Source organism: Vulpes vulpes, chromosome X (assembly GCF_048418805.1).
Source record: "Vulpes vulpes isolate BD-2025 chromosome X, VulVul3, whole genome shotgun sequence".
Taxonomy (NCBI): domain Eukaryota; kingdom Metazoa; phylum Chordata; class Mammalia; order Carnivora; family Canidae; genus Vulpes; species Vulpes vulpes.
Window position 1 is genome coordinate 30,848,335 of NC_132796.1, and position 22,019 is coordinate 30,870,353.

The window sequence follows — 22,019 nt, forward strand, 5'->3', positions numbered from 1 at the left end:
CCCCATTTGTATCCTCAGACCCCTATCCCACTCCTTCGTCTATATAAGCATTATGTTGCTTGTTTTTTTTGCATTTCCATGTTTATGTGGATTCCCTGTACATATGTACACAGTATTAAATTTGATTTTCTCCTGCTCATCTGTCTCATGACAATTTGATTTTTAGTCCAACTAGAGGGACCTTAAAAGGCAGAGTAAATTCTTCCTCCCTAACACCTTTATAAGAAATTATAAATAAAACTTTTTCTTTAATTTTTAAGTTACCTGCCTAAAACACAATGATTCTGTTTGTTAAAATAATTTCCTATATTTTTCAGGTCTTTGTTTAACAAAACGGAGTCTGAATGTTAAAAGAGCAAAATTTTGCTCACAACTATGTAACCTCTCTTTGCCTTTGATATATTTTATTGTCTCTTTGGTTAAATGGATAATTAAATACTGTTTTGTAATGATTTGTGATCCTATTCAATCAAATGTTCAAAACTTTTGATATTTTTTCACATACTTCTGAAAATCAGATTTTAACATGAAGTCTTTTGAGCACAATCTAGCCGAAAATTTCCAGCCGACTACTGGAACATTTAAAAAAAAAAATGTGAGGGATGCCTGTGTGGTTAAGTGGCTGAGTGTCTGCCTTTGGCTTAGGGCATGATCCCTGAGATCTGGGATTGAGTCCTGCATGGGGCTTTCTACATGGAGCCTTTCTCCCTCTGCCTGTGTCTGCACCTCTCTCTCTCTGTGTCTCTCATGAATAAGTAAATAAAATCGAAAAAAATTTAAAAATTTAAAAAATGTGAGAAATTAAATAGCCTTATTGGGTATGTTAAATTACAAGGCAACATTGTTCAAGAAGTTATAGTAAACCCTCTTAGATTATATTTATGAAGATATATTAAAATAAATCTTCTAAGAATTATATGAAACTCCTAGCAATCTGATATCTTGGGATATCATTATCTTGAAGTGATATGTGTCAGAAAAATAGCCAAATTTGTCAATTTCATTGTAATGATCTCCAATCATATATGTAACCATGGCTTTATCATATATGTAACCAAGTCTTTTATCATTTACAGACAGTTATACTTTTACTCAGGTGCCTTTACAAAAACTCCCTGCAGTTTGCTTCACCTTCAATGAGACTCATTGAAAAAAACTCGGAGTACAGGTTTCTGATAATCTTAAGATCATAAACTGAACTAAGTAAAAATTTCTGAAGCTCATAGATAAATTAGAGTGAAGCAGAACAATAATTAATAACACAGATTGAATGAACTGAAGAAGATAACTAAACTTTTTATGACCTCTTGTTTGAAACATTGCTGACTTTTAAAAAATGTTTTATTTTTTCCAGATTTAAGTAAACTTTTTCTCTTAAGCAGACTTACAGCAATTTGATAAAATACACCTTTGTGAACAAATTTGAACATTTACTTTTTCTCCCTACGTGAATCCTACAGAGTTCAGAAACTCTCAGAGAGAACTCTCATATTTTTATGGCAATATATTTATTTGCATAAGTTCAATAAGAATCTGTTCTCCTTATGACAGGACACAATCGGAAACACAGGTTATTTCACCAAGACTTTGACTGGTGAATGACATGTACAATCTCAGATATGACCGGATAGCTTTAAAGAACTAAAGTTGACTTTATGGAGCCAATAAAGCCCCTTGGAAATCTCAGCCTGATACCTTGCTTACAGAGGTCCCAGCAGCCTTACCAGGTGAGCAAAGAAGGTCACTTCCTGGGGCACCTGGGTGGCTCAGTGGTTGAGAGGTGCTCTTGGCTAAGGTCGTGATCTGGGGGTCTAGGGATGGAGTCCCACATCAGGCTCCCTACAGGGAGCCTGCTCTTCCCTCTGCCTATGTGTCTGTCTCTCTCTGTGTGTCTCTCATGAATAAATAAATAAAACCTTAAAAAAAAAATAGAAGGCCACTTCCGGGCAGGTGCAGGAACCTCAGGATATTTTGGGGACCTCCAAAAAGAGGAATTCATCCAAATCTAAATGTATTACAGGCAAAGTCTGATGGCAAATATTTGGCTTGGCTTTTGGTGTTGAGAGGCTATTAAAATCTCAATCTAGCGATTCTTTATGAAAAATTCCAGCAAAGCAGGCTTTTAAAAGCTTATATAATGAACCACTGTTTTTGTTGCACTTATGCAAATAATCAGGCCATGGGGTTTTTTTGAGTGTGTGTTTTTATATCTATTTTTTAAATTTTTAAAAAGATTATGTTTACTTGAGAGAGAAAGGCTACGGTTTTTTGAAATGACTTATTTTGCAAACAAATTTGTGTTAATTTGGCTGTCTTTGTTAAAAATGAGGGTAATTTATAGAGAGAATATATATTTCAATAATATATCTTTGGGGGGGATATTAGATTTTAATACTATTCATTCTAAACTGGACTAGATTCTGATTTCTTCTACTGTGCCCCAATGACTGGCCAGAACTCTCCAAACTAACATTTTGATTTTTCTCCCATTTTTCTGACTTGGAATCATTTGAGAAGTAAAACTGCCTTTTCCCCTGAAGTCCTGCAAACTAAATACAAATGACTTGATGTTAACTTCAGAGAAATCCCCACAATAGCTCATAAATAGATAATCTTCATGCCTATTGCTCAGTAGGCCACTCAGAGATTGCCAGACATTTGAACTACAAACCAGGAAGATCTGTGGGATTGCCACTACTTGCCCTCACTCTATCTGGAGAGGCTTTAAGTCAAGACATCTAGAAGTCTTCTCAACTGGCTACCCTCAGAACTCAGAAACTGGCTTAATGTTTGAAACAATCAATAACCATTATTTTTCTTTTGTCTCCATAGACATACCTTTTATTTAATCCCTGATTACTTGAACCATAGGCCTACCTTTGGGAATACACCTGCATCACTGCCTCCTGAAATAAGTTTGACTGAAGTGACCTACTGTGAGGACTAAGAGATGGTTCAATGAAATAATACTACCTACTAGCTCAACTTTCAATATGTGAAACTTCCGGAAAGTTTCAGAAGAAGGAACTGTAGGGGCTGAAGGTCGGCTGCCCCTATGATGGCTATTTTGACATGAGGATTATTCTGGGCTGAAGGCAATTGAGACCAGTGAACTCAAGAGAAGCTTTTGCCCCTCCCTTAGCCACATAGAGGAATCTAAATGAGAGTTTTTCACAGAATAATGGTCATTAGCAGAGATAAATTTTATTTGGGTGATCCATCTGTATGGCAGGAGAAACATCTAATTTCCAAACATCTGCTCTTCTTACCACCCTGTGAGGTACATTCCTTCCCTTTGAAGTCTCAGAGCCCTACCCCTACTCCTCAGTTCAGGATGACATATATACCTCATTTTGCCTGACTGTCTTTGGAATTTCCATGTCCAGTGGGTTCCCTGTATGTATACTTTAAATTTGATTGTCTCCTGTTAATCTGTCTCTTGTCAATTTGATTCTTAATCCAGCTAGGTGTACCTTGAATGGGACAAAAATTCTTGGTCCTTGTCACTGTTATCCAAGTCATGCTATTCTATTCTATCTGGGCATTAGTGCCATCAGTTTATTCTCATTGGCATGGCTTTTCATTATCTGGATGAAACTTTAATCATATGTAACCTTAGTGAATTTCATTATGACTATCCACCGTCAAATTATTTTTTAAACACATCAATTACCAAATTTTTAATAGTCTTGTGTTCAGGGAAGATCTGTTTATCTTCTCTCAATAGCTCTTGTTTGTCAGTCACTACTCTAACCACTATAATAGATTTTCCTGGATTGTATTCAGACTCCTCTTTCAAAAAAACTTTCAAAGTCTTTCCCATAAGGGTTTTCCAAGATTCCCACAGTACCAATAGGATAAATAAGTTACCCCTTATTATAATGAATAATGAACTATACAGTTATGGAGACTTGGAAGTTCAGGAGAGACCTTCTAAATGCCCACCGCAGACTTGACCATTCTTCTAATCTGAATTTAAGAGAAAATGTAACTGCTATCTATGGAGTGTACATTTTGCCATGTGAACTAGAAATCAGACATTTTACTTCATATTTACTTCATTTTACTTCATATAGTGTATATATATATAGTGAGTGTATATATATATTTATATACAAATACATTTATATATCTATATAATTACACAGTATATAAGTATATCTGCAGAGCTTGACTCCAAATTAATAAAGGTTCATAGAAGCAGCATGTTGTAAAGTCATGATAAGAGGCAGATTTAAGGCAGGGAAATACCACTCATGTAATGTTTTAAAACCCTAAAACCATCACAGCAGATAAAGAATGAAGAGAGAGTAGGGACTGGGCAGTGTGAATCTGGACTTGTTGGAAAGGTGCTCATCTAACTAGAGATGAAGAGTTTTGATCTCAGTCTTCTGAGCAGCATCTTGGTTTCACAAATGAAGAAATTTAAAACCTAGAGTGGTTAGAGACGCCTAACCTGAGTTAGGCCTGAGTGGCTCAGCGGCTGAGCCCCTCTGCCTTTGACTCAGGGCCTGATTCTGGGGTCCTGGGATCCAGCCCCGCCTGGGGCTCCCCACAGGGAGCCTGCTTCTCCCTCTGCCAATGTCTCTGCCTCTCTGTGTCTCTCATGAATGAATAAATAAAATCTTTTAAAAATCCCCCCAAACCTAGAGTGGTTAACAAAACTTGTAAAGCTTCTGTACTCAGTATGTGTTCCCTGGACCTGCCGCGTTCGAATCACCTGGAACCTTGTTACAAATAGAGATTCTTAGGTCCTGCCCCAGATCTACTGAAACAAAATCTGCATTTTAACAAAAGACCCAGAGGATTGCTCCGACAGTTTTAGTTACGAGAGCCTAAAGGCCGAGGAGCAGGACACCCAGGGGGCCTGACTCTGCTTCCATTGAATTCCTCCGTTACTGTTACATTTTGCCGCTTTAAGAGACTCCGTGGGCACATCACTTCCACTGCTCTTTAAGCTTTGTCTTGAGAGAGGTCCAGGAAAACGCCCACCCCCCAGGGCCATCTTACAATTCTGTTAGGCCATGAGAAAGTGAGATGGCTCTGGGATTTGGGCAGTCCTAGAACGTTTGCAGCTTCCCTGGCGACAGCTGCGATCCCTGCGTTCTTTCCCCCACGCCAGCGTTCTCCATTCGCGAAAGCGACTCACAAAGTTTAGGCGGCACCGGGGGGTGGAGCTGGGCGAGCGCGCGGCGTCCGTCGGTTGCCTAGCGACGGCGTCCGCGCGGGCCCTCTGTAGGTCAAGTCGGCTGCCGTTTGCAGGTCACCCAGGGGGCCACCATGGAGGCCGAGAGGGGCTCCCTGGTCCCCCGGGACGGGGAGGCTCTAAAGAAGGAGGTGCAGCTGCGGGTGACCCCTTCGGAGGTGAAGTTCCTGGACGCGCTGGCCGGGAGGGTGTACCGCCTCCCACTTACCGTGCACAATCTCGGCCGTTCCAACCAGAAAATCCGGTTTCAGGAGCCCCTCAAGCCACAGGTAACACACTGGGGGGTGCTGGAGCAGGACCTCAGGAGAGTGGGGGCTCCGAGAACGCCTCCCCACCTTGGGGGGGGGGCGCCGCTTTGTCCGAGAGAGGCCGTCCGGCTCCTGCGGGAGTGGGGGCAGGATTGACCTTCCCCGGAGCGAGCGGCGATTTAGGTGTCCGTGTTGACGTGTGCTAGCCTTTTTGTTTTGTTTTGCTTTGCCTTGTTTTGTGAGTGTTGTGGTTTGGGGAGACAGGGTGAGGGAAAGTCGACCTGGAACCTCCCAAGTTCATCCTTCTGGGTTTGGAAAGAGGGGAGAGGGGGTCCCGTGTCTGTGTCCCAACAGCGCAGAATTTTTGCTTACACACTGCAGAGTCACATCCACAAAATGCTCTATTCACTCCCCTTTGAATCATGAAGCGCCTGAGATACTCTAGGAGAGTGGAAAGGTTTATTATTTCGTAGTCTAACATTTGTTGAACACCTACTATGTAATAGGCAGTAGGTGTGAGGAATATAACATGAATGAGGGTAGACAGCCCTACCCTCAGAGGACTTAGAAACTGGGGGAGGGGGGTGTCGGTACAGGTCATCAGCAAAATTAATGTTCTGAGACGCTGTCCCCATCTTCTGATTTCATAGTGGACAGAATTCCATCTTGGGGCGCCTGCGTGGCCGAGTCAGTTAAGGTTCTGCCTTCGGCTCAAGTTAGGATCCTGGGATAGAGCCCCCTCTGCCCTCCTTCCCCCACCCCCCACGCTCTTTCCCTCTCTATCTCAAATAAATAAAATCTTAAATCAGTACAGTGGTCACTCCCATGGTGTGATTATTCCAGGTACTTAAGGGAACATTCTAGAGTGGTGGAAATATTCTACGATTTGACACAAATGGTGGCTACATGGGTGTGTTTATATAAAAATTCATCTAACTTTACCTTCGAGATTTGTGTATTAGGTAAATGGTACGTCAATTTTTTTAAGTGTACAAAGTAGAACATGAAAGGCCTTTTTCTTGCTGTTCTAATCACTACTATACATTCTCCTATGTGTATACAAATATGTCATTTTAACCAAAAGATCATAGATACTTTTCTATTTCTGTACCTATAAGTCCAGCTGCATTCAATACTATTTATCATTAGGAATGTTCCACTAAAAAATCAACTTATTTATCACTTACATGTCAAAAATTCTTATCCTTTCCTATATCAAGTCTCCTGATAACAGGTGATCATAGTAAACATTCACTCATACACATGATCTAAAATAAGAGTGAGATTGAGATACGATTTTTTTTTTTATTATTATCTATTTGAGAAAGCACACGCAGGGAGGAGAGGTAAAAGCTGGCTTCCCGCAGAGCAGGGAGCCCCACGCTGATCAGGGAGCTACACTGCAGAGTTGGGTCTCAGGATCCCACAATCATGACCTGAACCGAAGGCAGATGCTTAACTGAGTGAACCCCCCAGGCGCCCCTAGACTCCTTTTTCTTTTGACCCATGTTTTCATTCCCACCTCCTGCAAGAATCACCCTTTTCCAAAGCTCACCCATCTTTGAGGGTCTAAGTGAGTTCTCTTTTACTCTCTAAATCTCATCATATTATCTCCAAATTATTTCTTCTTTACTGGATACCAGTTGAATTAATAAACATTTATTATAGTTTGGACTTGGGTCCCCATGACATCTAGTAATGTTAGTTTTACCTCAGTGGTGCCTCCTACCATTAGCTTCTAGGTAGGGATGGTGCCTTATACACCTTTGTGTTAAGCTCAGAGGACTCAGCAACTTGTAGTTTGACCAGGAGCACATGCTGCTGAAGCCCTGGTTTTCCTTTTTTTTTTTTTTTAATTTTTAAAAATTATTTATTTGAAACGATTTTATTTTAGAGTGAGCATGAGCAGGGGAGGGGCAGAGGGCAAAGAAGCAGACTCCCCACTGAGCAGGAAGCCCCACATGGGGCTCCATCCCAGCACCCCAGGATCATGACCCAAGCTGAAGGCAGACAGTTAATGAGCCGAGCAACCCAGGCTCCCCATCCTGGTTTTTCTTCTTGAAGATACAGCTTCTTTAAAGATAGTCACACCCAATTTGTGTACTTCTAACACTCCAAGGCTTATGCAGGGAATAATTGATCGCTTGTCTTCTTGCTGTTATGTAATTGCAGGGGGTTTGAGAGTTGGACTGTGATGGTTTTAAGGTATCAGAAGTTTGCTGGAAGTATGAAGCTTTCAGACTGTTCAACAAAATCACTCCATTGCCCTATGTCCTTCATTGCTGGAAAGTACTCCTTAGACTCAGCCTGGCATTTTGAAAAGCTCTGAATAATTAATTTCAACAGACCTCCCTTGTTACTGATTGAAGCTCTTTGCCCAGCAAGGGTAGCTTATTAGTTGCCTGCTGGGAGACTATTTTGCTTGTTCTTTTTTTTTTTTTTTAAGATTCTATTTATTTGAGAGAGAGAAAGCATGAGCAGGGGAATGGGCAGAGTGAGAGGGAGAAGCAGACTCCCCACTGAGCAGGGAGCCTTACTGAGCCAGCCAAGTGCCCCTATTTTGCTTATTCTTTTCACTGTTTGCATCTGAGATATTCTTGCCCCCACAGGGAGCACCTTACTTTCTCATCTTTCACAACCATTCTCTAAACCTAGGCCAAGTACACTCCTTTCTGGCCCATAATAATCATGTTTTTTTCATGGATTTCCATTACTTATGTCTCATTTACCCATAAGACACTTAATTAATTAGTCCTTGGCTTGTATTATTTAACTTTCTAGAGGTATATAGTCTACTTCCTTAAGGAGATTATATATTCAGGAGAGGGACTCTTTCTAGTTGTGGGGAAAGAGCTTGCACTTTAGAGTCAGATAGATGTGTGATTTGAATCCTCACTGTCAGAGTGACATTAGACATTAATTAACTTCTACAAGTCCCAGTTTCCTCATCTATATTCTGGGAGCCTTAACATCAGCCTTATAGGACTGCAGAACTATATGGTGTGAGATAAGAGATGGAGAATGCTTGACCTTGGGCAGCCCTGGTGACTCAGCGGTTTAGTGCCGCCTTCAGTCCAGGGCCTGATCCTGGAGATCGGGGATCGAGTCCCACGTCAGGCTCCCTGCATGGAGCCTGCTTCTCTCTCTGCCTGTGCCTCTGTCTCTCATGAATAAGTAAATAAAATTTAGAAAAATTGCTTGACCTATTGAGAGCCCAACACATAGTAGTTCTTCTCTTTCTCCCTTCATATTTTTCCTGGAGTCTAGCAAATGGTTTACAAAAATGAAAGTGTTGGAGAAAATAAGGAATAAAACCTCCTTATTCTATTCAGTTTTTGTTTTTGTTTTTGTTTTTAATGCATTAGAGACACAGAGAGAGGCAGAGACATAGGCAGAGAGAGAAGCAAGACCCTGGGATCATGACCTGAGCCAAAGGCATATGCTCAACCACTGAGCCACCCAGGTGCCCTATTCATTTTTTATATTTCCTCCAGATTATGGATTCTAAGTCCCCATGCAAAAACTATATAAAATGCTATATGGGGGTGTCTGGGAGGCTCAGTTGGTTAACTGCCTTCAGCTCAGGTCGTGATCCTGGAGTTGCAGGACTGAGCACTCCCCATGGGACTCCCTGCTCAACGGGGAGTCTGCTTCTCCCTCCCCCTCTGCCTTTACCCCTAGTCCTGCTCTCTCTCTCAAATAAATAAAATCTTTTAAAAATGCTATATGTATATGTGTATACATACATATGTATATATGTAAGTATGTGTGTGTTATGTATATATAGATGATTGAGCAACATTTTTCTTAGATTGCTCTCCCTTTTTTCTCTATTTAAGTACCTCAGACTTTGAAAGGAGTCTATGAGCATTTACATGATTCTCACCTGACTGCATTGTCAGTTTCAGTCCATGTACTGCTTTTTTTTTTAAAGAGTTTTTATTTATTTATTCATGAGACAGAGAGAGAGGCAGAGAAATAGGCAGAGGGAGAAGCAGGCTTCTTGCAGGGAGCCCGATACGGGACTCGATCTCCGGACTGGGATCTTGCCTTGAGCCAAAGGCAGACACTCAACCGCTGAGCCACCCAGGTGTCCCTCAGTCCATGTTCTGTTAGAAGCATATCTGCAGGATCTAGAATCTGACACATTCATATATGATAATTAAGTCTTTTCCTTTAGGGAAGGAATATTGTCTATGTATTGACCTAACTCTTGACCTAACTCATTGACCTAACTCTTGAAATAATGTATACTTCTAACTGCTGTTGCTCACATTATTTCCGTATTAGGAGTTAAGATGTTTCATTTGATTTTTTTTTCCTTCCACTAAAGTTCAAATTGATGTTGACCAATCTGGATAAAGCACTTGCTTCTGGACTTCAGATGACAGCGATGGTGGAATACCATCCAGATAAAGATGAAGACACTTTTGACCAGCTACTTATTTCAATAGGAAATAAAACAATAGAGATCCCTCTAATAGGGTATGTATTCTCCATATTTTATGCTGACGTTTTCAGCATTCTTCAAATGAAAATAAGGGTCAAAGTAATATTTTGTATTTTCTCTGGACAATAGGGCTTGTTGTATCCATAGTTTCCTTACAGCCAAACTTAAAGGACAAATTTTTAAGAAACTATGGTGTTTAAAACAAATGGAGGACTGGTTTTCTGGTATTTTTAATTTTTAAAAAAAATTTATTTAAAGATTTATTTATTTTACAGAGAGAGAGCGAGTGAGCGAGCATGGGGGTGGGGAAAGGCATAGGGAGAAGGAGAGAGAGAATCTCCAGCAGACTCTCTGCTGAGCCCACAACTGGGCTCAATACCATGACTCTGATATAACCTGAGCCAAAATCAAGAGCCACTCAACTAATTGAGCCACCCAGGCACCTCTATTTACTTATTTAGTTTAGAGAGAGAGAGCTAGGGCACATGCAAGCAGGGTAGGGGCAGAGGGAGAGAGAGGGACAGAATATCCAGCAGACTTCCTGCTGAGCATGGAGCCTTTCCTGCGGGGCTCAATACCATGACCCTGAGATCATGACCTGAGCCTAAATCAAGATTCCAACAACACATGGAGACACCCAGGTACCCCAAGCTTTCTGGTATTTTTAAATAAAAACATTCAATAATTGCATGTATTCTGTTTTTTCCCCTTGGCTCACATCCTATTTTATTTCTACCATGTTTTTTTGGTACCTTTGATGGCAAAACTTATTAAATAAAGCTCTATTACTGTCTTTACAGTCTCACATTCTACTCTCACTTCAAAACCCCAGACAGGTTGTCTTCCTGAGCTTTCCAGTGAATTACCTCTTGCGTGTTGCCAATCTGTTGGTAATTCCTATCTTTACCTTACTCCATTTCTCAGCAGCATTTGACACTATTAACCATTATTGCCTTCTTGTGCCACTTTATTCTCTTGACTTCCTTGATACTATACTTTTTCAATGGCTGCTCCTTCTCATCTTACTTTTCTTTGTTTTATTGAAATGCAATTGACACAAAGCATTGTACAAGTTTAAGTTAGCATGTTGGTGTGATATATTTATATATTGCAATATGATTACCACTCTAAGGTGAGCTAATACCCCTATCACATTACATAGTCACCATTTCTTTTTTGTGGTGGGAGCAATTAAGATCTAATCTCCTTGTAACATTGAAGTTTATAATATGATGTTGTTGACTATAATCATTATGTTGCACATTAGCTTTCCAGGACTTATTTATCTACTAGTTCCCTATTTGTATCCTTGCCCAACATCTCCCCAATTTCCCCACGCCCTAGGCTCTGGTAACCACCATTCTACTCTCTATTTTTATGATGACTATATTCTTAAATGGATTGTGAACTTGTATCCATAATTTAATTTAATTATTGCCATGATTACTTCACTAAATTTTAAATAATGCAGATGTTTGACTTAAAAAAATCTAAATTGTACTCTTTTGAGATTGGTTGAAAAATGTGGACTGATATAATGAATATAACACAGAGGTAAGTACAGTTGACCCTTGAACAATGTAGGAGTTAGAGCTGCCAACCCTCGTGCAATTGAAAATCTGTGTATTAACATTTGACTCTCCCTACTAATAGCCTACTGTTGACTAGAAGTCTTATTGATAACAGTCAGTTAAGACATATTGTATATGTTATATGTCTTATATACTGTAATTTTATAATAAAATAAGCTAGAGAAAAGAAAATTTTAAGAAAATCATAAGGAAGAGAAAATGCATTTATAGTACTGTATTATAAAAAAATCTGCATGTAAGTGCACTGAGTTCAAACCTGTGTTGTCCGAGGATCAACTGTAACTGATTTGGAGATTAACTTTGATACAAATTATTTATTTGACCAGGAAATTGCCATTTTCATTTTATGTTGAAAAAAGTGTACTTTTGTTCATCATAAAATTACCTGTTAAGACTAGTGTGAAAAATTGTATTTTTTATTCATTTTCATACACATATAAAGCCACCTTTTCCTTAGCAAAATGTGATTCCATAGATATTCTTCTTTTGTGTCTATTTGTCTAACACCAGCAGAATTAATATTGGAATATTAGTATTAATATTGCTATTAGACATGCCTTTTTATAATTTCCCTTGCATTTTAAAAATTTTTATAAAGTAAATTTAGACCTGCAGTTATGTGGTTCTCCATGTTTTTGAGAAGTTCTGATTAAGCACAGCACTGCATTCTATAAAGAAATCAAACAGCTGACACATGATAGTAAAGGGATAAGCTATTAGCCTATTACACATACTCAATTTACTTAAAAAAAAAAAAGATTTTATTAGAGAGAGATACAGAGATAGTGACAGAGATAGCAAGAGCGACCACAAGCGGCTTGATCCCAGGACCCTGGGAACATGACCTGAGCCGAAGGCAGACACTTAACTGACTGAGCCATCCAGGCACTGCCTTAATTTACCTTTTATAATTTATTTTAACTACTGCCATTTTTGGTTCATTCTGCACCTTGATATAACTATGAGTTGCACTTAGATTTGTTTTTGTACTGTATATAGAGAGAAGAGTTGAAGATACTTCTTCCTTTGAAAACAGGAATTTTGTCTTATCCCCATAATGTATGCCCTCTCTTATCAGAGGTCAGCTGCTTATCACATTTGCAAAATAAAGACAACACTACTCTCTTAAAGTATGATGGAAGGGGCTGAAGGAAGATGTGTATGTGTGTGTGTATCTGTGCGTGTTAAGTTTTTAAGTTCTGTACAATTCTATTACGTGTGTAGGGTTTTGTATCCACCACCATAGTCAAGATATTCAGCTGTTCCAATACCATAAAGATCTCTCCTGTTAACTTTTTAATAACCACATCCACCTCCATTCTGCTTCACACCTATCCCTACACTGTGGAAACCACTGTTCTGTCTTCCATCTCTAAAATTTTGTCATGCAAAATTGTTATTTATTTTTTTAGAAGATGTTATTTATTTATTCATGAGAGACACAGGGAGAGGGGCAGAGACATAAGCAGAAGGAAAAGCAGGCTCCCTGCGGGGAGTCCGATGTGGGGCTCCATCCCACAGGACTGTGGGATCATGACCTGAGCCAAAGGCAGATGCTTAACCACTGAGCCACCCAATGCCCCATGAAATATGTTATATAGCCTTTTGAGATTGATTTTTTTTTCACTCAGCAAAATTCCCTGGAGATTCAACAAAGTTTTTGTTTATATCAATAGTTTGCTTCTTTTTATTGTTGAGTATTATTCCATGGTATGTGTATACCACAGTTTGTTGAACCATTGACCTGTTGAAGAATGTCAGGCTGATTCCAGTTTCTGGCTATTATAAATAAGGCTGATATGAACATTTTTTGCTTGCCTCTTGCACCATTTCTAGAGTTTATAGTTCTGTACAACTCTGTACAAGGAAACCAGAAGTTTGTATTATCTGTACTTTAGCAGAGATGATGTAATCAATGATTTTGAGCACTTTTTTAGAATGTATCCCTAAAAACTACATCCCTCTTGCATATTTAAAAATGTCTAAAGCTTTTCGGTATGAGCTTGAATAGTTGCAAAGATGTAATTGCTTGTACATAATAAATGTTACTATAAGATAATTATATGCTTTTTTCAAATATATCCAGTAAAGTGGAAATACCATAATAATTTGTTAACAGTTGAAAAATTTACCTCATTTTTCCCCCTCAGTTTTGTACTTCCATAGCATCTCTACCATAGTATCATATCCTAATGTGTTACATTTTTATACTTAAAAGATTTTTGCTGATCACCAATAAACTATGTTTTAAATTTGTATATAATATATGCATATGTATATTTGTATATGTACATATGAATATGTGTAGCCAGTATGTATACAGATATGTATATAAATAGATTTACTGTAATCATAAATCTATACTTTTTTGTAAAAAAATTCTTATGAATTATATTAATGTAAATTTATTTTTTATTTATTTTATAAAGATTTATTTATTTATTTGAGAGTGTAAGAGAGAGAGGGGGAACACAAGCCAGGGGGAGAGGAAGAGGGAGAGGGAGAAGCAGACTCGCTGCTGAGCAGGGAGCCTGACGTGGGACTCTATCCCAGGACCCTGGGATCATGTCTTGAACTGAAAGCAGATGCTTAACCTACTGAGCTATCCAGACATGCAATATAAATTTAACTTACCAAGTTTGATACTTAATTTTTTTTCCTTTTTAAAAATTGAGATATAATTGATATATAACATTGTATAAGTTTAAGCTGTATCTACTGTTGATTTCATACATTTATATGTTGCAATGTGATTACTAGTGTGTTGTTAGCTAACACCTCCACCACATCACATATTTATTTCATTTTGTAGTGAGAACGTTTAAGATCTCGTCTCTTAGCAACTTTCAAATACATAATGCAGTGTTGTTAACTGTAACCACAAAGCTGGGCATTGGATCCTCAAAACCAATTCATCTTCTAGTTTGTATTTTTTTTACCAACATCTCACCAATTTTCCCACCCCCAGGCCCTAGTAACTACTATTCTCCTGTCTCTTAACATAAATTCTCTGTTAACATAAGAAGAAAATGTTATTGAAAATACTTTTTTAAAATCAGATCGAAGAGAAACCAAGAGGAAAGCCAGAATAACTGTTACATATTATAAGCTCTGACTAGTGTGTGTGTGTTTGTGTGTGTGTATATGTATACATATGTATACATATGTATATACGTGTGTGTGTGTGTGTGAGTAGACTCTTAAGAAAATATTCTTAAGGGTGCCTGGGTGGCTCAGTTGGTTAAGCATCTGCCTTCCGCTCAGGTTATGATCCCAGGGTCCTAGGACTGAGCCCCACGTCTGGCTCCCTGCTCTGTGGGGAGTCTGCTTCTCTCTCCTTCTGCCTCTTCCCGGGCTTGTGCCCTCACTTGCTCTCTCTCTCTCTCTCTGTCTCAAATAACTAAATAAAATCTTTAAAAAAATTGTTCTTTTTTTTTTAAAGATTTTATTTATTTATTCATGAGAGAGAGAGAGAGAGAGAGAGAGAGAGAGAGAGGCAGAGGGGCAGAGGGAGAAGCAGGCTCCAGGCAGGGAGCCTGACGTGGGACTCGAACCCGAGTCTCCAGGATCAGGCCCTGGGCTGAAGGCGGCACTAAACCGCTGAGCCACCCGGGCAGCCCCCCAAAATTATTCTTAAGACACTTCTCTGTATCCAACTAGAGAAATAGTTTGAAAAAATGTTCAGCTTCATATATTGTTTGTGTAATGAGTTCCTCCTTTAGATCCTGTAAACTCTTTATTAATGCAATTAAGTACACTAGGGTCATTGATCTTTCCTTTTCCTATTACAAAATTACAATGTCTTTATGAGAAGAACATGGTATCTCTTAAAGAAGCAGCATATGCAGGACAGTCCTGGCTGATCTCTGGAATGTCTGTACATATTTTATAATACACAAGCACTCACATATAAACATATATGCCAGAAGGAAGACCCAGTGCATAAAGCAGCATTTGTAAATATTTTGTTCAGGTATTTTCATTTATATATTGTGTGTGTATGTGTGTCTGTATTTATATCTTGGAGGTTGTATCCTATGTGGAGTAAATTACTTAAATCATGTGTCTGGTATGTAAGGACTCAGTAAAGATCAGTTATTACTCTATTAATTATTGGTGCTGTTATCCTTAGGTTTGTAAGGGTAATGCACTCCAAATCTAACAGAATAGATTCATGGCTAAGGTCACCAATATTATATCTAAATAATTTCTCAGGTAAGTCATTGAGACTTTTGAAGTCTTTGGCTTTTCATCTGTAACATAGCCATAATAATATTTACTACCCTTTCACAAAACTTTTAGTATCAAACAGGATAATATATTTAATGATGTTTATAAATTATGAATTAGCCATATACAATATATATATATCCTTATGAGACATGCATATAGGATTATAATGGATTTTTAAAAGGTGTATGAAATATATGGTATAGATATGCTACAGTGAGCCCTTTAAGTTAGAGACACAGGTGAAAAATCAATTGTATCTCTTTGTGCTTAGACCTTGCTTTAGTCTCCAAATGGCATTTTATAGCATAGCGCCTTCTTTTATTTCATCAGATTTGGCATCATCCAAACTGCTTTGTTTGTTAAGATCAATTCCATCCTTTTTGAGGAGGGCCTAAAGAGTGTATTATAGGTTTAGGTGGAGATTCCAAGAATGCTTGGAGCAACAAAACTACTGAGATATGTGGGTAGCCTATCAAGGTGAGTACTTAAGAGGGTAACCATGTTCTTAGATGCATAAAGTCTGATTTCTTTGTTAAAATGCATCTCATTATCTTGTTTTCATGTCTATTTCACAGTTCTCTTTACTGATAAATATGCCATCAACAGACGTGTAAGGAAACATAAGTGTCTTACAAGGAATTAATAAAGGTGTCTATGTATGTCCCCCTGTGGATTTAAGTATGAGGGTATAATTGTTAATTATAGTGTCCACTTTTCTCTTCCTCTAGGTTGATTCCATCCTGTCAATTGGAAATCGAGTCAGAAGTTAATTTTGGCACATTGGTTGCTGATAGTAAAGTATATTGTAAAGAGATTAATATCGTTAACCATGGCAGAGTTCCAGGTATATCTTTCTGTTATATAAATTAACTTCCACTTTTGGAAGAAAGTTGGTATTATTTAAAATATATACTTTGTATAATTAATGGGCTCTCTGATTCATTCCTCACTCCCCACCAAAAGATGTCTGTCATTTGAAATAGCTCAAAACTGAAGGCCCTTAAATAGAATGGCTGTAAAAGACTGATAGATAATAATGCAGGAAAGATGAATCTGTCTCCTTATGATTCTGATTAATAGCCTGACTCCCAGGTGACTGGTGATTTCCCTGCAGACAGAAGGCAGGATATGTGTTATGGAGTGACATAGTTCTCAGAGTGAGCCATCAGAGATAGAATCAGGGCACAGTGCCTTACTAGCTGTGTGATCTGGGGCAAGTTATCTTTTAGGATGTTGAACTTGATATTTCTCATTTATATACTGTGGTTAATAAAATTAACTCTTTTTAATTATGTATGAACTTATGGTTGTAATATGGTACTTGACTCATCAGCACTCAATAAATATTTGTTCTTTTTCTCTATCATATTCAACTTTGAATTTACACGATGGTCTCTAGAAAGATCTTACTAACTTTTTGTTGAAAGAGTAAATGCTTTTTTCCAGACTGGATTGTTTCTAGAGATTTTTACTGTGACCTAAGAGTTTCCATAAAGGTGTGTATGTCTGTATGTGTGTGTGTTCATGCATACTCTTCATTGATGATATACAGTATATAATAAAATTGCTTATACCTTCATTGACCTAATTGGATGGTCAGCATCTGGGCTGGCAAGGCTTCCATTTCTGCTGAGCTGACATGAGGACTAGATCCACATAGGGATGGCATTTTTTTCTGAGACTTTCTCAGATACATAAAACTGGTCTTCATTCTAAGCCTGTTACACTAAGTGGGGATATTCTTTGGGGCTGTTTGATTGAGCAGTGGGAATTATTAAGACAAAGGCAGTTTGTCACTGTATTGATTTCTTCCTGAGGTTAAACAAATAAAACTGATAATTGTTCTTCCCTGAATGTTGCTCATTTCAACTTTCCATGCTTTGTTTTTTAAATGATTAAATTTCTGATGCCTGTGGAATTGTAGAATATTAGACTCGTTTGTGGTCTGACTCCAATGTTAAGGATGGGATGTCTCATGTTTAGTAATTATGGACTGTATGGTCCTTTAGACTCTCTGTTTTTTAGAGCAGTGGTATGTAATTGAGAGAATTTTATTTTTATTATTTATTTTCCAAAAATCTCTCTTAACTGTTGTGCATTCTAAACCCTTCAAAGTTTTGATCATATCCTCTCCTTATTGTAAAATGTCACCAAACTGTACAGCTTTATTACATATAAAAGCTCTCTGTAAGTAACAAGTATATGTGATTTTAATTTTAAATGAATACTCAGTATTATTGTACTTAATAAAATAGAGTAAATAAAATTAAGCCTCAGATCTAGACCCATACATTTTAGGAAAAGTAACCACACTGGCTTTTAGTGTTATATTAATATTTTGTGTGTTCACAGGATTTGTAGTAAATACTACAGTTTGTAAATTGTAATTGAGTACCAAGAAATGTTAATTATTACCTTACAAAGTAAACCAAATTATTATCAATGGAATATATTTTCTTAGTGTTGACTTTGTTTCTCCTTCTTTGAACTGAACAATATTATTTTTTCCACCATAAGCAAAATTGATATTATGTTTTATATTCACAGTAGCAAGTGTCTGTAAGGTGTCATAAAGTCCTTATTATCTACAAGCACAGTATATAAATATTCATGAGAATAATAATGTATTTTCATGAGGAAAAACACTTATGCAGAAAATAGATTTAGCACCCAAAGATGATTTTAATAAAATTTTTTAAAAAGATTTTATGTGACAAATATTTTATAGTTTTAGAGTCAAAGATCAAATGTTTATAAATTTATATGCACACTTAAGAGGACATTAAAAAGCCACACTCAGCAGATTCATGGTATGTATAGCTTTGTTTTTCTCTCTGGTGGTGACAGAGGGGTTGTTAGTTGATCTATGTAACAGCTTCATGATTTTTTATTTTAATAGCCCATTATGGAGTAATTATCCATGGATTTAGCCAAATATTGTCGAATACATTTTGTTTTCTCACCCTCTATGTTTCCTGAATTTACTCCTTACTGTGCAAAGTAGTGCTTGTCTTTTCATTCTGAAGACGTGGTTTTGTCTTTAAGATAAGTCTCTACTCTTAGTACTTTCTGAGCTGGTGAACTCCATGTTCTGTTTTATGATTTTATTGTTTCTCAGTTTTTATCTTTTAAAGAACATCACTGAAAAAGCATTATTACTTTAGCATGCCTGGAACTGCAATCATTTCCCTCTTTCCCTTGGTAACCTTGAATATCTGAGACGACTTTTTCTACTACAGCGTTATAATGTAGAACAGTCTTTAAAGTCTCTCATGAGATCTTCACACACCATTTCTGTGTTTGAACAGCTACCTTAGAACTCATCAACCTTTAGGTTTTCTTGGGTTATTTTGTCCAAGATAATATGTCCTTTCTCTTGCTCTTAATGCCTACTTTCCCCCTTTGCCTGATCATCAGCATATCTCACTACTTCACAGTCTAGAAAAGCCTATCATCATCTATAAACCAGGAAGTTTGCTAAATTGGACCAAGTCCTGGGACTGGTGCTTGGGATCCTCCTTAACTACTCAGAGAAACACTCATTACTTATTCTCAATGTGTATTTTTTGTTTTCTTAGAAACTGATGTCATGGAATCTCAATATACATTTCTTGCATAATACAATCCTGGGCAACAGTAGACATTCAATAAACCTTTGTGTAATTGATTTGGTTCAGTGATCTCTCAGAGTTTCAGTAAAGAATCATTAGTTGAATAAAAAAAAATTCTAAAAATAATTTGACCAGGATATTACAAAATAAAAAAAATGATTTGTCATTTTAGTACATAACAATAAAAGCATTAAGCTTTCAATGAAAGCTGATTGAACTTAGAAGTAACCTGTTTAATCCCATATGGACATTCTGAAGAGTCTCCAAAGCAGTTGTCTGGAGACATATGAAGACTGGTATATCCTCAGAATGCTTAGACCCAAGGAAACTTAAAAAAAAAAAAAGCATACATAGGAAATGACCATGACCTTGGGTTTGTGACTCTTGATTTTTCAGTAGCAGCCTATAAAACTACAGACTATTTGCCTTGGCTTGGTATTACAAATGCTTTTTTTTTGTTGTTTTGTTCTGTTTTATTTTTGTTTTTAGTTTCAGAGGTAGAGTTTAGTGATTCATCAGTTGCAAAGAACACTCAGTGCTCAGTACATCAAGTGCCCTCCTTAATGCCCATCACCCAATTACCCCTTCACCCCAACCTCACCTCGAGCGAACCTCAGTTTGTTTCCTAAAGTTCAGCGTCCATTATGGTCTGCATGGAATTTAAGAAACAAAACAGATGAACATAGGGGAAGGAAGGAAAAATATAAAGGAAAAAATAAAATACTACAAATACTTTTACATGAATACTTCATAGTTTCTAAAAGAATTTTGGAAGAATAAAGACAAGGTAACAATGTATATACTTCATCACCCAATGCCTGAGCTGCTTCTCTAGGGAAAGTAGAGCAACTCAGACACAAAAAAACATAGAGGTTTGTGTAGAGGACCCATCATCCCATCCACAACTATGTGTAGACTCACATACCATGTGCTCTCCTAAGTCTCATTAGTGAACAAGACTAAGCATTTATTTTACATGACTTAATGAGCAACATTTGACACAGGTGGTCACTGGTGTTGTCTTGAAAAAAAAAAAAAAGCCAAAAGTTCAACTTCTTTGACTCCTCAATGGCTTATATAAAATAGTGGCTCAGGTTCCAGAGTGAGGTCTTCCAGGACTCAAATCCTTATATTTACTGGCTGGGAAGCCCCAGGCAAGGAATTTACACTTCTCGAACATCTATTGTAGAGATAAACATAGTGCCTGCCTCCTCTAATGGTAATGATGATTAATAAGATGCTTAGCACACTCTCTGATACATATTAAGTGTTCAGTAAATATTTAGTATTGATGTGAGAATTATTCGTTTCTACCACCTTCCTCCTCTTCAATTCTCTTTTGTGGATTGTTATCCCTTTTTGAGGGGTTGCTTAAATGTGAGCATTTCTTAGAATCTGCATGGATGTGCATGGACACAAACACACACATGCACATTTCCTGAGTCAGCACATTCCCCCTAGGTAATCACTGCCATTCCTGTTCTTCACTGAGGTCTATACAATCCTCTTCATTTCCTTCAGGTTTCTCAAACTTCACATGTCTAAAACTAAGCTCCTCACCTTTTCCCCAAAACTTTTCCTTTTCTCTTTTTCATTAAACATCACTACCATGTATTTGGGCAAGTCAGAAACTGGGCAAAATCCTTGACCTCTTCCTTTTTTACACCTCCTACCCCTTTAGTCAGTTATTAAATCCTGTCTATTCAAATTCCTAATTATGTCAGTAATCCTCTTTCCTCTGTCCTGTTGCCACTTTTCTACAACGGGCCATCATCTTCTTTTGCTTAGTAAGTATACCAACTGAAATTATTTCTCTGAAATCCCTTATCTCCTAGTTCATTCTCCAAACATCAGCCAGTGTCATATCTAAAAAGAAATGAAAATTTGATGACAAATTCCTTCTGTAACATCCTTCCTTCAATGACACTCTTCCCTTAGTATGATGTCCTTGCTTCTGTTGTTAGTGATTTAAAAATAAAAGTCAAATATTTCACTATTACTAGTGACAATAAAGTTGTATAAGACACAGTAATATTTGTGTAGCCACTGTTTTAATATATTTGGAAGATTGAACTATGTTCTTTTGGTTTGAGGGTTGTTCCTAAATAAATTTTTGAAATATTCCCTTAAATTCTTTTGTCAAATTATATCAAAATGATTATGATATAGGAACTATCTCACTGACTCAGCCTTAACTGCGACTCACATAATTTTCCTTTTCTGAAGAACTGAGTCAGTAACATTTATTTGAATTTTTGTTTTATGACAGGAAAAAAAACTTTTTTTCTTAAGGAAAAAAACTCTTAAATATGTTCTTAGTACTTCCCTAAAATGTTCAGAGGAACGAATTTTGTTACTGTTTGACTTTTCCATCAGATCATCTCTGTACTTTAAAAAGGTTTTTTGCCTTTTTATACTTTCAACACTTTTATTATGCTAATATTTTATTTTCCAAAATAAAATTCGTAATTTTGGAAAATTTCATCAAATGTGATTTAGAATTGGTGAGCTAGAATTTGCAAAGTTTATCTTGGCAGGATGCTCATTTGTGTTTATTTTGCATAATGATATTAAGGAAACTTGTGACTGGCTACTTCCATTTGTTGGACACATCTTGAGCACCACATGGTGCTAGGCACTGTGTAGGGTGCTAGGACCATGGAGATGAGAAAACATAAT

At 37.5% G+C, this 22,019-nt stretch overlaps 1 protein-coding gene across 1 annotated transcript in view; it reads left to right on the forward strand.

Moving 5' to 3' along the window:
* The first annotated feature begins 5,026 nt into the window (after window positions 1-5,026).
* Window positions 5,027-22,019, forward strand: part of CFAP47 (cilia and flagella associated protein 47) — a 503,092-nt gene continuing 486,099 nt past the window's right edge. The window contains exons 1-3 of the mRNA XM_072744557.1: window positions 5,027-5,475; window positions 9,788-9,939; window positions 16,458-16,573. Of these exons, the coding sequence (XP_072600658.1) occupies window positions 5,281-5,475; window positions 9,788-9,939; window positions 16,458-16,573 (463 nt within the window). The 5' untranslated portion in view covers window positions 5,027-5,280. The remainder of the gene's footprint in view (window positions 5,476-9,787; window positions 9,940-16,457; window positions 16,574-22,019) is intronic.